This window comes from Mobula birostris, chromosome 22, assembly GCF_030028105.1.
Source record: "Mobula birostris isolate sMobBir1 chromosome 22, sMobBir1.hap1, whole genome shotgun sequence".
NCBI lineage: Eukaryota > Metazoa > Chordata > Chondrichthyes > Myliobatiformes > Myliobatidae > Mobula > Mobula birostris.
Window position 1 is genome coordinate 47,538,697 of NC_092391.1, and position 15,571 is coordinate 47,554,267.

A 15,571-nucleotide genomic window follows, 5' to 3' on the forward strand; every position below is an offset into this window, starting at 1 on the left:
TTTAGCAGAAACTAAAACGTGAATAGAAATACAATAGGTGCTGAAACATTCATTCCAGTTTGACCATCCCAGGACTCCCCTCCATTTGAATTCTGTTGTATTTCATCATTAGAACTTAAACAAGAGAAATCTTCTCCAGTATTATTGTTATGCATAATGACTGATTAAATGCAAACCATTTTATTATTCAGATCTTCTGCCGGGTACAGAATATGGATTTGGAGTTAGTGCCATTAAGGACAACAGAGAGAGTGCCCCTGCTACTATCAACGTGGCGACTGGTAAGACTCTGGTCTCCAATGCTGTAAACTGAGCTGACTGAACATTGTACAGTAACACAGATTATGTGGTTGGAGTGGATAATCTGGGCAAACGTTGATACTGGCAAGTTTTATAAACTTGTCCCACGCACTAAGGTTCCTGAAATTCATTTCAAGTTGCTGACATCACCTCAATACAAGAGACGCTCATCGGGATCAAACCTTGTAAGGAGGGAACTTCAACGGTTGTTAGCCCTGCACATTTATCATTACAGGCTCTGAGCAAACAGATTGTGTGTTAGCTTTCCTCTTTCTCAACTTTGTGGCTGAAACATAAACACAGCACAGTTCAAACAAAAAAAGAACTGGACAGAAAGGCAGGTAAAATAATTTCTTTTTATCGATCTCACTGTTCCTGCTATGCTGAATAACCAAAGTACAGACTTTTAAATATTACAGTAAGCTCCCTAGTATCTTTATTAATCCCCCTCAAATAGGTTATATTACTTACTGCTTCTATTAAAACTTCTTCTAAATAAATGATCCCAATCTCTTTAATTTTCTTTCACAAAGTAGATTCTCAAGGCTCCTAAATCACTTTTGTACCTTCTGGGGGTTATAACATTCTTCACAGACATTACCAAATCTTATCCTCATCTTCCTCAAGGGAATCTGGCTACAACAGACATAAATCACTGCTCAAAGCAGGATCAGAATCAAGGGTCAAGAGACCATCTCCTCCGGTCACTAGCTGCTGCAAACTGTTGATAGACATGACTTACATGATGGAGTTCAATGTGGGAAAGTGTGAACTGATTCACTTTGGAAGGTCAAATTTGAAGGCAGAATACAGGGTTAATGGTAGGAATCTTTGCAGTGTGGGATCCACATCCATAAATCCCTTAAAGTTGTCATGGAACTTGATTGTGTTGTTAAGAAGGTGTATGGTGTATTGGCCTTCACTAGTTGGGGGACTGAGTTCAAAGGCTGCGAGGTAACGTTGCAGCTCAATAAAGCTCTGGTTAAGCCGCTCTTGGAATATTGTGTTTATTTCTGGTCGCCCAATTCCAGGAAGGGTGTGGAAGATTTTAGAGACATTGCAGAAGATACTTACAGGATGGTGCCTGGATTGGTGAGTGTGCCTTATGAGGATAGATTGAGTGAGCTAGGGCTTTCCTCTTTGGAGCAAAGGAAGATGAGAGGTGACCTGATAGAGATGTACAAGATAATAAGAGGCATAGATTGAGTAGACTATAGATCTAGAGACTTCTTCCCAGAGCAGAAATGGCTAATACAAGGAGGCATAATTTTGAGGTGATTGGAGGAAAGTATAGGGGGAATTTCAGAAGAAAATGTTTTACACAGAGAATGCTGAGTGTGTGGAACTTGCTGTCAGGGTTGGAGGTAGAGGCAGATACATTGGGGATATTTAGGAAGCTCTTAGATAGACACATGGATAATAGAAAAATGGAGGGCTGTGTAGGAGAGAAGGGTTAGATTGGAAAGATTGGCACAACATTATCCGCTGAAGGACCTGTACTGTGCTGTAACTTTTCAAGGTTCTTCTTTCTGTCTGAGCTTTCAGAATTGCTCCAAGGGATGAATGTAAAAGTCTATAAACCTGTGAGAGGCATAGATAGGGCAGACAGTCAGAGTCTGTTGCCCACTAACATGCAGGCAGGCGAGGTGGTGGAAGCAGATACAATAACCCAGGCGTTTATACAGGTACATGAACAGACAAGGAACAAGGGGACATGGAAAACATGCAGGCAGATGGGATTAGTTAGTTTAGCACAATGGTCAGCATAAATGTGATGGGATGAAGGGCCTGATCCTATACTGTTCTATGATGTCAATGGAAACTATCAAATGGAACTTCTATTTTCTACTGTCTTAAAGAATAAAAAAATGTTTTGAATAGTTTTAAAAGAGGAAACAGATGTTTAATACTTTTATGAGTGTAAGGCATTGCAAAGCAACTTTGGAATGAATCTAATTCCACTTGGGAGGAAGATCCCTATCAAGATTCCTACTATTGTCACTTGAGATTTATTGTGTCTGAGGGAGAAATAGGTCCATTCCCCTTTTGCAGTGAACTCTGTTCAGTGTAATAAATACCATGAAGGAATTGCCAGCCTGGAAGTTCAATTGGATCCATTTGCTTTTGCAAAGTGGTATTACAGCTGGGCATTGATGTTGCCTAGTGCATTAATGAACAGCCATTACCCACCTGCTTACTACCCCAGTTCTAGACCCACAGGCCAGGTTGCAGTGGCTGGACGGAGGGCAACCACAAGCCTATTGCTTTGGGCCAGGATGTTGTAGAGAGGAAATTGGTCAGCTCAGACCAGGATCTGGGATCACAAGCTTTGTCAGAGGTGGGAGAGGCGAGAAAGGATTGGGATCAGTACCTTGAACTGAAGCGGTGTGGGACAAAGCTCAAAGAGAAGTGGGTGGGGTGATAGTGAAGAGAATGAGGGACCAAGTCTTGAGATGGGGGGCAGGGGGTTTACTAAGGTTGGGGGGAAGAGGTGGTTGGCCAAAAATCACACTGCATTTAGGACCAGCAATTAAATAAATGATGGGGAGTTGGCATGGTGGTGGTGGATGGGGTAAATGAATGGAGTCGTGTATGGCTCCTAACAGATCCAAAAAAGGAGTCAGAATAGGATCTGAGAACTGAAAGAATGCATCAGCAGGTACAGAAGGGTGGAGTTGGAATAGCCCGAAAAATCAAAGGTCAGAAAGGGTTTTACGCAACTGGATGTTGTCTTGGGGTACACATTCACAAGGGCATATGGCTCAGAAGGACACAAGGAAACACAGGTCATACATGCCTGAAACCACTGTTCAGCTTTCTATGCAAAATAGTGTGTAAATCACTATATTTTACTCCAGAAAATTTAAAGAAAATCTGTTTTCATTGCATAACACCAAAATAATTTTACAATTGATTTGTGATTGAAATTCTGCAATGCCAAAAGTTTATTTTAGTATGAGAACCCAGTTATTCAAAAGTTTTATAGCAGTGGATTGGTAAGGGGAGAAAGTGGGAGAATGGGGTTGGGGAAAAAGTCAGAGCAGATTTGATGGGCCAAATTGCCTTATTCTGCTCCAATTTCCCCTGGGATCAATAAAGTATGACTATGACTATGACAATCTCTTTGCCTTGTGGTCTTGTTTGCTTAAATGTCATTAATGCTAGTTAGTTCACAGGTACCTCATCTAAATCATAGGTCTTCAGGGTGGTGTTACAGGTTAGTGAGTCTTAAGCCTTCCAAGGACAAGCACCAATCTTGTATATCTTTCTTTATTATTCGGAGTTACCAAAGCCAACTCTAAGTTTCGTTCTATTCATTGATACGATCCTTTATGCCCCAGTCCTACCTGCACTGAAGGAGCTGGTGGCAAGCTTCCATCCTGAGTTGCTGCAGTTTACAATACAGTGTAGTGGTGCCATTTGGTCAGGTGCTCCCAGGTTTGGCCCAGCAGAGTTGGGGCATACTTCCTGGCCAGGACGGTGTCACCGTGAACAGAATTTGCACTCTGCAGTGTTACCATTGTCCTTCAGCAAGATCCACTATTTCCACACAGAACCATGGAGCTGGTGTGAACTTCTGGCCCATGTGGCCCACTACCATATTGGGTGGTAAATTCCCCCCCCCCCCAGTTTAGGCATCAAGGAAATGGGGTCACTCACACAGTTCTTACTTCCTGTCACCGCAGACTTGGATAGTCCAAAAGACCTGACAGTGACCAAGACGACAGAGAATACCATTACTGTGGAGTGGAAACGGCCCCTGGCAGTAATTGACCGATACTACATCATCTATATCTCATCGTCTGGTGAGAGGAATGAAGAAATGGTGCCTGCCGAAGCTGTGTCGTACATCCTGTCTGGCCTCCAACCTGCGGCGGAGTACACTATTATCCTCATAGCACAGAGAGGTAAACTGAAGAGCAGTGCCTCCACCACCAGCGCCTCCACAGGTACGAATACACACTCCAGCAGTGCTTAGACCCTTTGTTGTTTGCTTCTTAATTGCCCGCTGTCATTACCGTATTAACTGCCTAACTTCTGTTACCTGCTCCTGAGCCAAATACTTCATCAATGTGTTATCTCCACAGAGTCTCCTTCACCAAGACTGTTCATTCCTAAACTGTGAAATTAGGGTGGGAGCTACTCCTGATTTTGCTGACCATTGAAAGCAATGGAGACTAATACAAGGCGGGATCTTATCTTCAAACAGGTTGCTCCACTAAAAGCCATCACCTTCCTGACGAGCTGTCCAATGATGCTCCAACTATTTACTCTGAAAGACTTCAAATTTAACTTACATTAGCTCATCTTTTCTGGGGTGGGGGGAGGTCATGATTACTTCTCCTACAGTGTGATGGGTATCCATGGTTTACAAGGCCAGTCCTTGAAAACTGGCAGCAAATCATTCAGCTGGCTGAATATACAATCTTACAGTAATCAAATCTTACTAAACTCTTGTCAGGACAGAGTGCGTTTCAGATGATTGCAGATTTGCCAATGCAAGTAATCCTGCCAATAGCTTGCCTTTGTAGAATTAACTCACTAAGTATTTGCAAATATGTTAGATATAGACTTACTAATTTTCACTTTGAATTCTGAAATTTAGACAGTACTAAATTTAATATCTGATAATGCATAGAACGCACCACTGGGTTTGATATTGGAACCAAATGATAGGTTAGCTTGCAATGTCATCAAGCAAAAACAGTTCGTACAACATTCAGCAATTATTCATCACGTAGATATGAACATTCTGGGTATCCACACTCAAATTTTATTTTAATGTTTATGTAAGATTGTGGTTGAAAATGATTCATGGATAGAGCGGTTCTATTGTTAAATGAAAGGAGCAGAAAGAAGCCAGACTAGCCACTACACTGTGTTATGAGTGCTGTATAAACTAGCAGAAAGCCGAAGATTTATTTGTTACATGTGCCAAATCTACCACATGGTGTGAGAGCCGCAGATGACGTGCCAAGCAAAATAGCCAGACTTACGTATTTGTTCATGTCTGTGTGGCAGGGAGCAAATTCAATGTTTACTTAAGGATAAGAGCAGCTCCCTTATTCCACTCATCTCGAACTTTTAAGGCTGTTGAATATGGCAGAAAGTGGAAGATGGAAATTATTTAAAATATTAAGAGATTATTATTCCTAGCTGGAAATCTTTGGAGTGCCAGACGCTCGGTCTGCAACTGTTTCCCTTTAGAGAGAGTTCACAGAAAGCTTCCACTGACAGAATTTAAACAGCATCAGCTCTCTCATTGGAAGCAATGCTTTCTTGACCTTTGAGTTCATTCATTACACATTACTGAAAAATCCGGCGAATGGAGTCGCTGAGAATTTGTATGCTGCTGTTAGAGGAGATTGGAGCATGGAGGAATTTCTGATATCTGTAAAAGTGGATGGGGTTTTGTTTTCTGACATTGTCTTCCATCCTTCCACATAAGACATAGGTGCAGAATTAGGCCATTTGGCCTTTCAAGTCTGCCCCACCATCCCATCATGACTGATTTATTATCCTTCTCAACTCCTTCTCCTGCCTTCTGCCTGTAACCTTTACTGCCATGACTAATTAAGAACCTATCAAACTCCACTTTAAACATACTCAACGACTTCACCTCCACAGCCATCCGTGGCAATGAATTCCACAGAATCACCACCATCTTGCTGATTAAATTTCTTCTCATCTCTGTTCTAAATGGATATCCCTCTATTCTGAGACTGTACCCTCTGGGCCTAGACTCGACCACTATAGGAAACATCCTCTCCACATCCATGCAATTGAAGCCTTTTAGTATTTGATACGTTTCCAATGAGCTCCCCCCTCATTATTCTAAACTACAGTGGGTACAGGCACAGAGCCATCAAATGCTCCTCATACGCTAACCCTTTCATTCCCAGAGTCATTCTCATGAACCTCCTCCGGACCGTCTCCAATGTCAACACTGCCTTTCTTAGATAAGTAGCCCAAAACTGCTCATAATACTGCAAGTGCATTCTGACCAATGCCTTATAAAGCCTGAACATAACAGTCTTGCTGTTATATTTTAGTCCTCTTTAAGTGAATGCTAACATTGCATTGGCCTTCCTTACCACAGACTCAACCTGCAAGTTAAACCGTAGGGATTCTCAAGTCCTTCTGCACGTCTGACTTATGAATTTATGGAAAATAGTTTATTCCTTCTACCAAAATGCATGACTGTACACTTCCCTTCTCTATATTCCATTTGCCACTTCTTTGCCCTTCTTTGCCCATTCTCCCGATCTCCATAAGTCCTTCTGCAGACACCTACTTCCTCAGCACTACTTGCCCCACCACCTATCTTCGTAAAGTTTACAAACTTGGCCACAAAGCAATCAATTCAGTCATCCAAATCATTGACATATAATGAGAAAAAAGCAGTCCCAACAGCAACCCCTATGGACCGCCACTAATCACCAGCAGCCAACCAGAAAAAGTTCCCTTTATTCCCACTCTTTGCATCCTGCCAATTTTCTATCCATGCTAGTTTCTTTCCTGTAATACCATGGGCTCCTGTTAAGCAGTCTCATGTGGCAACTTATCAAAGGCCCTCTGAAAATTCAAGTACACAACATCCACTAATTCCACTTGATTTATCCTCCCTGTTATTTTCTCAAAGAATTCCAACAGATTTGTCAGGCAAGACAACCATACCTTAAGGAAACCATACGCATTTTGGCCTACTTTATCATGTGCCTCCAAGTACCCCAAAAATCACTCTTAATAATGGACTCTAACAAATTCCCAACCACTGAAGACAGGCTAACTGGCCTATAATTTCCTTTCTTCTTGAAGAATGGAGTGATATTTCCAATTTTCCAGTTCACTAGAAACATTCCAGAATTTTGAAAGATTACTAATGCGTCCACAATTGCTTTAGCTACAACTTTCAGAATCCTTCGGTGTAATCCATCTGGTCCAAGTTATCTTTCTTTAGACCTCTCAGTTTCCCAAGCGCCTTCTCCTTAGTAATAGTAATTACAGTCACTTCTGCCCCCAAACACTCTTGAATTTCTGGCATACTGCTAGTGTCTTCCACAGTGAAGACTGACAGAAAATACTTATTAAGTTTGTCTGCTATCTCTTTGACCCCCCCATTACTACCTCTTCAATATCATTTTCCCATGGTCTAATATCCATTCCCACCTCTCTTTTACATCTTTATACATCTGAAAAAAATCTTTTGGTAACCTCTTTTATATTATTGGCTAGCTTACATTCGTATTTTATGTCTCCTCTCCTTATGGCTTTCTTTAGTTGCCTTCTGTTGGTTTTTAAAAGCTTCCCAATCTTCAACTTCCCACTAGTTTTTACTATACTACATGCCCTCTCTTTTGTTATTATGCCTTCTTTGACTTCCTCTGTCATCCACAGTTGCCTCATCCTCCCTTTGGAATACTGCTTCATCTTCAGGATATTCTGCACCCTCTAAATTGTCCCCTAAACTGACTCTATGTGATGTCGTGATGTCTCCAGCACTGATTTTCCAGGCTCCTCCTCTAGACTCTGAAATTTCTTCTTACTGTTCTTCTGGACACCAGTCACCATCCCTAGCTATGCTGAACACACCCACTCTGATGCTTTGCTCTGAGCATTCTAGGTATTTAACTGAAGCCTTGTTATTAACAATACCAGGCCTAGTGAATGCTATGGTCTTAACTCAATAGACCAACATCCCAACAGAAATTCGCCACAGGTTAAGTTGTACACCCAAATATAATCTTCAGGGTCAGACAGTAAAAGATAAATATCATGAATAAATATGTTTCTCCAATGTTGGTAAAATTGAGGGTGGATGTGATCCCACATAAAGCAGGCATGCAATAAAATGTCAGAAACACAATAATTCCTATCATATATAGAAAGATCAAAGTTGAATTGTTGCTCAGATGGCAGCCTCTTTAGCAAATAAAAAAACAAGGAAGAATTTTCTCTGAAACTGTAAACCTACATTTTCTCTGTTTACCAATATAATGGACTCCTATTTAAAGAAACCTCTATTTTATTTGTGACGTCAGACCCCATCCAAATTCCTGGATAGATGCGTTCAGTTATAAACCAAATGGAAATGCTTCTTTAGTGTTAACCACACAGTCACATTTAGGCAAGTCCTATGAAGTATATCTTTATAGAAAAAAAACACTCAATCCAAGATAGAATCACACCAAAGAATTATGTAAGAATTTGAAAATAACTATTGGCTTATTTTAGACCACAATAATTTGACATGATTTTAAAATCCTAAACACAAACTAATTATCTTAAAAGTTCTTTTTCATTTTCCTATAATGTAATTAATGTTTTAAAATCTGCAAAAAGTGTTTTACAATAACATTTCATGGGGATCCCTGCAAGCTGAGAGGCAAAATAATCTTCTCAGGTTTCCTTTTGGAGTTTCCGTCTCACTGCTGATCACTGTTGATGTGATTTTGAGAGTTACACCAACGGTGACCATCAGTGAGTCTGAAACAAAGCCCACTTTGAGATAATGTATTTCCAAAATGTGTTAAACTGCTCAGGTTTACCTCACAGGGAATGGAAATAAAGGTTAACTGTTTGCCAAGCTAATATGGGATGAATTAAGAAACTACCTTTACGATGTATATTTTTAGTTTATGCTCCTCTTTCTGAAGAGTATATAACATGGAAGTGTTATAAAATTCACATGCAATTCTTTATTCTTTTGAAAAATAAATTCCACAGGCCTTGAACCACTGCGAGGTCTTAAATTTTCTGAGGTAACTCCCAGAAGCGCCTCGGTGACTTGGGAAGCACCCTTAGCTCCTATTGACATGTTTGTTGTGAATTATAATCCTAAAACACATGGAGAAACGCAGCAGGTCATTGTGAAGGGAGATCAAAATGCAGTCGCGCTCACTGATCTGAAGCCCGGCACTGAGTATGTGGTGACGCTTATGGCTCTTCGAGGCACAGCAAGAACAGAGCCCTTGGTTGGATCTGTCACTACAGGTACTCGCCAGATACCGTAGCTACATCTTAGCATTGTTCACTGATAGTCCAGTCATCTGCTTGCTGCTGTCATACATGAAAAGGCAGGTCATGTGCTGCAGCATATTTCAGGAATCCTTGAGGGACCTAGGATTCACTAAAATATGTGAGCTTTCCTGCAGTTAGCTCCTTCCATCTGCTCCTGCTGGGTGTAGATGTTACAATACTAACGTTCCTCACTCATCCCAGTTCTTCATGGTAACACCCGAAAATATTTCAGCTGGAGCCTTGCTCACTAAATGAAAGAGCAACAGTGAGTCAATATTGCTGTTAATCTGTTTCCAGGTCTTGGATGCTACTGCTTACACTCCAGGTATACCTCTTTCAGCACTTGGATTCCAAACGCTGTTTAGCATACAATGACATGTGCAAAAAGATTGTTGCTTTATCCAGCATAAATATTGGCTTGTAGGAACATTCAAGTCCTACCATCATGAAAAAGTTCTGCTGGCATTATTTTATATCAGTACTTTATCCATCTCTACTAACTAACTAATGCCGTGTATCAATAACTGTTTCTGCATCCACGCACGTACGTAACAGCAGAACAAACTGTGCATTGTAAAGTGTTTATGGAATTTTGTTTAATAATTTATTTGTTGCCAGGAAAGGGAATTCTGAATGATACTGAAATTTTCACGAGTCTGTGATAGAAGTCTGGTCTGTGATTTTGCAAACCTGACACACAAAGCTTTCGTGTAAAAACGTCACGTGACACACAGAAATTAACTTCATTTCAGGTTGGTATGGTAACGAAACCTGCACGAGCTCCGGAGCAGGAGGAAGTCAGTCAGCCCTTTGAGCCTGCCCCAGTATTCAATATGACTGCTCTACCCCAGGGCTTCCTCTTCTGTGCAAGTTTCCCCTCTTTCTCAATTCTCTGATCTTCCTCTTATTCCTCTTCGACTACTTTCCAAGGTCTTCCAGGCCAGAGAATTCCAGAGATTCACCACCCGCTGTGAGATGCTCCATTTTTAATGACCACCCACTTTTATGTAACTATATTAGAAATAAGAAATCTATTTGTTGGATACCTTTGATATTAAACGTCAGCAGAGTAATTCTCCTAAAAGATGCTATATTTAACATTCATCTTCCATGTGCCTGTCCCATTAAAAAAATAAGTGACTCAAGAACAAAAAATATTGGAAAGAAGTTCCAAAATAGTTTTATTACAGGTAACAATGTTCCCATGATTTTACACTAATCCCCATTTTGTTTGACAATACTTTGTTCTTCCAAATTCATTCCAAACAATATACCCCAGTGTTTAATGGTTGCTCTCAATGAATCATGAAAAATATTTAATCAAGAGCAACTGCTCAAAAGGGAGATAGATTTTCAAAAAAATCTTTGAGGCAAGATAACCAGTGTGATTATCGTACCTAATGTCACTAACTCAGGAGATTACATCCTGTAGTCAACGACATTCCCAATAAGGCATAGAGAGGTTTATCTGACCTACCCCCGCTCATCCAGTGCTTTGCACTTGAGATGAATTTGACCTGTTAAATATTGACACAGGTTGGGGGAGCCAGATGGAATTACCTCATCCTTTGCGAGGATCAAGCCTTGATGGAAGAGGCATACAAGGTTTTCAGCTGTACGCTGAACCTCCAAACACTTAAGCTTCGGCAAGAAACCTCCATTTTAATCCTGATTTTGCAAATAAGCTTCAAACTTTAAAGGAAATCTGACTTTCTGAGCCACCGCCAACAGTTCAGGGTCCTGAGCTCATTAAGGGCTCATGTGTTTGAGACAGCGTGTGTAGGGCCTCAGGGTTGATTAATAAGTCAAAAGATGGTCATCTCATCCCTTTGATTAAGATGGTTCCAGCAGAGTCAATTTCACTGCATGCCCATCAACTTCCCAGATACGTTCACCTTTAGAGTGCATTTCCAGACTGTTAGCAAAAGAAAGTGATTGTTTCTAACATGATTTTCTCTCTCTTATTTCTATCTAATCAGGTCACTTGCAGGAAACAACATGAAAGCTAATTCATTCAATGGCATCTTTTTCAGGCAACTCAGTTCTTTTAAGAACTGCAATGTAACTGAGATTTTAGATCCAGCCGCTCACAGCCTACTTTGAATCATTCATTCACAGCTTTAGCAGTCTTTCCTCCAGCAGTACTCTGCACAGAATTGTACTAAATAAATGTTTGAACTGCCTTTTTGTAGTGATGTCAGAGGAGGCTGTCACTTCTCCTCCGTATGGAAGCTCCACAGTCTCAGTTTCCGTGATATTAGAAGCTTCTGTGCCCGAGTTTTCTGGGACTGGTGACAGTCAAATCAGCAACCTAACTGTTTCTAAAGTGACCTCAGATGGTATCCATCTTTCCTGGATGACAGAAACAGGATCCTATGACAATTTTGTCATAAAGTATAGGAGTGCATTTGGAACCAGTGATGTGACAGAGATCTCCACTCCTGGTGATGTGCTAACTTTCGAACTAAAAGGCCTAATGCCTTCCACTCCTTATAAAGTAACTCTTTACGGAATTGCCGGTGGTCAACGCTCAGAACCGCTGAATATTTTAGCCACCACAGGTATTTAGACTTTTGATTTTTGCCTCCAAACTGGCTTGCGTTTTGTCGTGTTGCTAAAACTCTACTAAAGCTCGTGGTGTGTAGAGAATCCCTGCCACCGTTGTGCTCTTGCCCGCATGACTGAGCAGTAACGTGCTCGCCAGATCCGCTGGAAGATTCTTCCTGCGAACTGGCTCCAGCTTGAGGTTTGAAAAGCATGCTCCTTGTGAATAAAAGACCTGAGCCTGCATGGCTTGTTAATTGTTGTGAGAACTGGCCTGTGGGCAGTTTTTGCCCCGTGTTGCAGCCCTATTTAGTGCACTGAATGGTCAAAAATGTTTCAGGTTTCGTCCACAGAGTGTACACTGTAAGCTAATGGACTAAAAACCGCATGAAACTGAAGGAATGATATTCCTTTGTCCTGCTTGTGCTTACTTGTAGGAGCGCTGACTGCCTTCTGGTCTTTTGACTTAGAAGAAATTTTTGAGGTTGGAAGCAGACAAAAGCATGCTGGTTTGAGACGTAACCATGTTATTAATATTGTGTTGGTTTTGTAAATCTGGTCTAGTCCTAAACGGTGAAGATTTTGAACTTGATTAATCAATCATCTCTTCCAATTCTAATTTCTCCCAGTATCATTTGTCTTAATAATGAGTTGTGTGCTGACATTCATAACAGGTGCCTGTTCCTGGAGTCACTAGCTGCTGTGCTTGACGGTTGTGTGTTGTAGTTACAGTTTTATCTTAAAGCAGATTGTGAGATTGTTTCCAGTTACAATTAACTGATCGTGATTTAATTGCAACATTGGTCGCCATTCACTTGCATACCAAGTTAATCCCTTAAGTACATCAAACACACTTGCTAAAGTGAACTGGTAAGGTAAATTATATTTTTTAACCCAACAATAAATTACCAAATAAATCGTTGACAAAGCACTGACAGTGGTGTGTGTAACTGGAAGCATGTTGATTGTTCTTGCTCTCTTCCTGACACTGTATTTTGAAACATTATTCCTTCCAAATTGTTTTTAGCTGACTTAAACAACGCAGTTGATGGCCAAATAAATCAGACAACAGTCCACAATTCTCGGCTACACAAAGATGGAGGTTTTAACCCTGAGCCCACAGTTGGTTCAGAGAAAGGGGTGTTGCATAGTAGACTGGGAAACCTTACTGTGATAAACACTACCTCCGAAAGTATTAAGCTTTCATGGACTTTGCAAAATGGATCTTTTGATGCCTTTTTGATAGTGGCTACAGATTACACTGGGTTGCACGGACCACTGGAAATGTCCCTTTATGGTGATGTACGTAGCACCGATGTAACTGGTCTCTTGGATAGTACACAATATAAGGTATATTTATACGGATTTGTGGGAAATTGGCGTTCAGATCCTTTGAGTGCAGAAGCCACAACAGGTATTGGTTTTATTCACAATACTTCCCTCTTTTTTTTTCTTCTTCCTCTCATTCTGAATGTGAATGCAACTCCCTTTTTTTAACAACGCCGTTACTCAGAGCATGCCCTTACTTATGAATCGTAATTTTAGACCTGAGGTTGCAAGTAATGAGAGAGAGCGGAGGGGGAAGAAATTCCTCCCCGGTATTGTGTGGTATAGCGGCCAAAGGTACAGAACTGCTTCTGAAGTGTGAGTCCTCTGAATCCCCTGCTTTGCTTTGTATGTGGGTGAAGCCAATTCTTGCGAAGGTAATCCAGGAAAACACAAAATCATAGACAAACATGAATAGCCTGGCACCTGGAACTGCAACAGCCTCACAATGTGTAATCATTGGCGCTGACTTTAAGGACCAATGGCCAGGAAATATTTTACATGACATACCATATAGAAAAGTAGAGAAATTACATCTCCAGTAGAAACTGATCTTATTCCAATACACAGGCTAAGGATAGATTCAAATCGACCTGAATATTGAACTGGCATTTTTGGCATTCCTTGATATTTTCAGTTATCCGGCCAGATTCCAGCAACTAGTTGAGTCTGACAATCAGGAAGATCTCACCTTTGACTTCCAGGCCTTGCTCCGTTGGTTGTTGTGTCTGGAGTGCATTGGCCAAGTTCCTAATAGCTCAATGTAGCAGAATCAGGATTATTATCACTGGATTTCTCGTGAAATTTGCTAACTTAGCAGCATCAGTTCAATGCAATATATAATAACATAGAAGAAAAAGTAGAATTGTAAATCAATTACAGTAAGTATATATATATGAATATTAAATAGTTAGATTAAAAATTGTGCAAAACAGAAATTATATATATATATAAAAGGTGAGCTAGTGTACATGGGTTCAATGTCCATTTAGGAATTGGATGGCAGAGGGAAAGAAGTTGTTCCTGAGTTGCTGAGTGTGTGCCTTCAGGCTTCTGTACCTCCTTCCTGAAGGTAACAATGAGAAGAGGGCATGTGGTGGTTGGTGGGGGTCCTTAATAATGGACCCCATCGTTCTGAGGCACCGCTCCTTGAAGATGTCTTGAGGCTAGTACTCAAGATGGAGCTGACTAATCTTGCAACTTTATGAAGCTTCTTTCAGTCCTGTGCAGCAGCCCCCTCCCACCTCCTCCCCAATATCAGACAGTGAAACAGCCTGTCAGAATGCTCTCCATGGTACAACTATAGACGTTTTCACGTGTTTTAGGTGACAAACCAAATCGCTTCAGACTCCTAATGAAATATAGCCACTGTCTTGCCTTCTTTATAGCTGCATCGATATGTTGGGACCAGGTTAGGTCCTCAGAGATCTTGACACCCAGAACTTGAAATTACTCACTCTCTCCACTTCTGATCCTTCTATAAGGATTGGTTTGTGTTCCCTCATCTTACCCTTCCTGAAGTCCATAATCAGCTATTTCGTCTTATTGACAATGAGTGCAAGATTGTTGCTGCGACACCACTCAGCTAGTTGGTATACCTCACTCCTGTACACCCTCTCATCTCCATCTGAGATTCTACCAACAACGGTTGTATAAACAGCAGATTTATAGATGACATTTGGGCTATAACTAGCCACAACTAGTCATAGGGATAGAGAGAGTAGAGCAGTGGGCTAAGCACACACCCCTGAGGTGCGCCAGTGTTGATCGTCAGAGAGGAGGAGATATTATCACCAAACCGCACAGATTATGGTCTTCCACTTAGGAAGTTGAGGATCCAACTGCAGTGGGAGGCACAGAGGCCCAAGTTCTGCAGCTTATCGATCAGCACTGTAGGAATGATGGTGTTAAAACACTGAGGTTTAGTCAACAAAGAGCATCCAGATATTGTGTTCGTATTGTCCAGGTGATCTAACGCCACGTGAAGAGCCACTGAGATTGCATCTGCCGTAGACCTATTGTGGCGATAGGCAAATTACAGTGGGTCCAGGCTCTTGCTGAGACAGGAGTTCATTCTACCATGACCAACCTCTCAAAGCATGTCATCACCGTAGATGTGAATACCACTGGACAATAGTCATTAAAGCAGCTCACGCTTGTCTTCTTGGGCACTGGTATAAATGTTGCCTTTATAAAGCGGGTGGGAACTTCTGACTGTAGAAGTGAGAGCATGCAGGCATGGTCAAGAGGTTCTGTTGATGTTCAGACCATACATCAGAATGGAGATAAAATGTGACCTAAGGGACTTTGACTATGGAATGATTGTTGGTGCCAGACGGGGTGGTCTGGGTATCTCAGAAACTGTTGATCTCCTGGGATT

At 41.2% G+C, this 15,571-nt stretch overlaps 1 protein-coding gene across 13 annotated transcripts in view; it reads left to right on the forward strand.

The window, feature by feature from the left end:
• The window catches only part of tncb (tenascin Cb), a 151,612-nt gene that overhangs the window by 79,284 nt on the left and 56,757 nt on the right, over window positions 1–15,571 (forward strand). For 5 of the 13 annotated variants that reach the window (XM_072240657.1, XM_072240660.1, XM_072240662.1 and 2 more), the window contains exons 9-10: window positions 192–281; window positions 3,987–4,250. In XM_072240657.1, the coding sequence (XP_072096758.1) occupies window positions 192–281; window positions 3,987–4,250 (354 nt within the window). Of the gene's footprint in view, window positions 1–191; window positions 282–3,986; window positions 4,251–9,027; window positions 9,295–11,513; window positions 11,883–12,892; window positions 13,280–15,571 lie in introns of all 13 variants that reach the window. The other 8 variants (XM_072240651.1, XM_072240652.1, XM_072240659.1 and 5 more) reach the window with 3 other exon arrangements.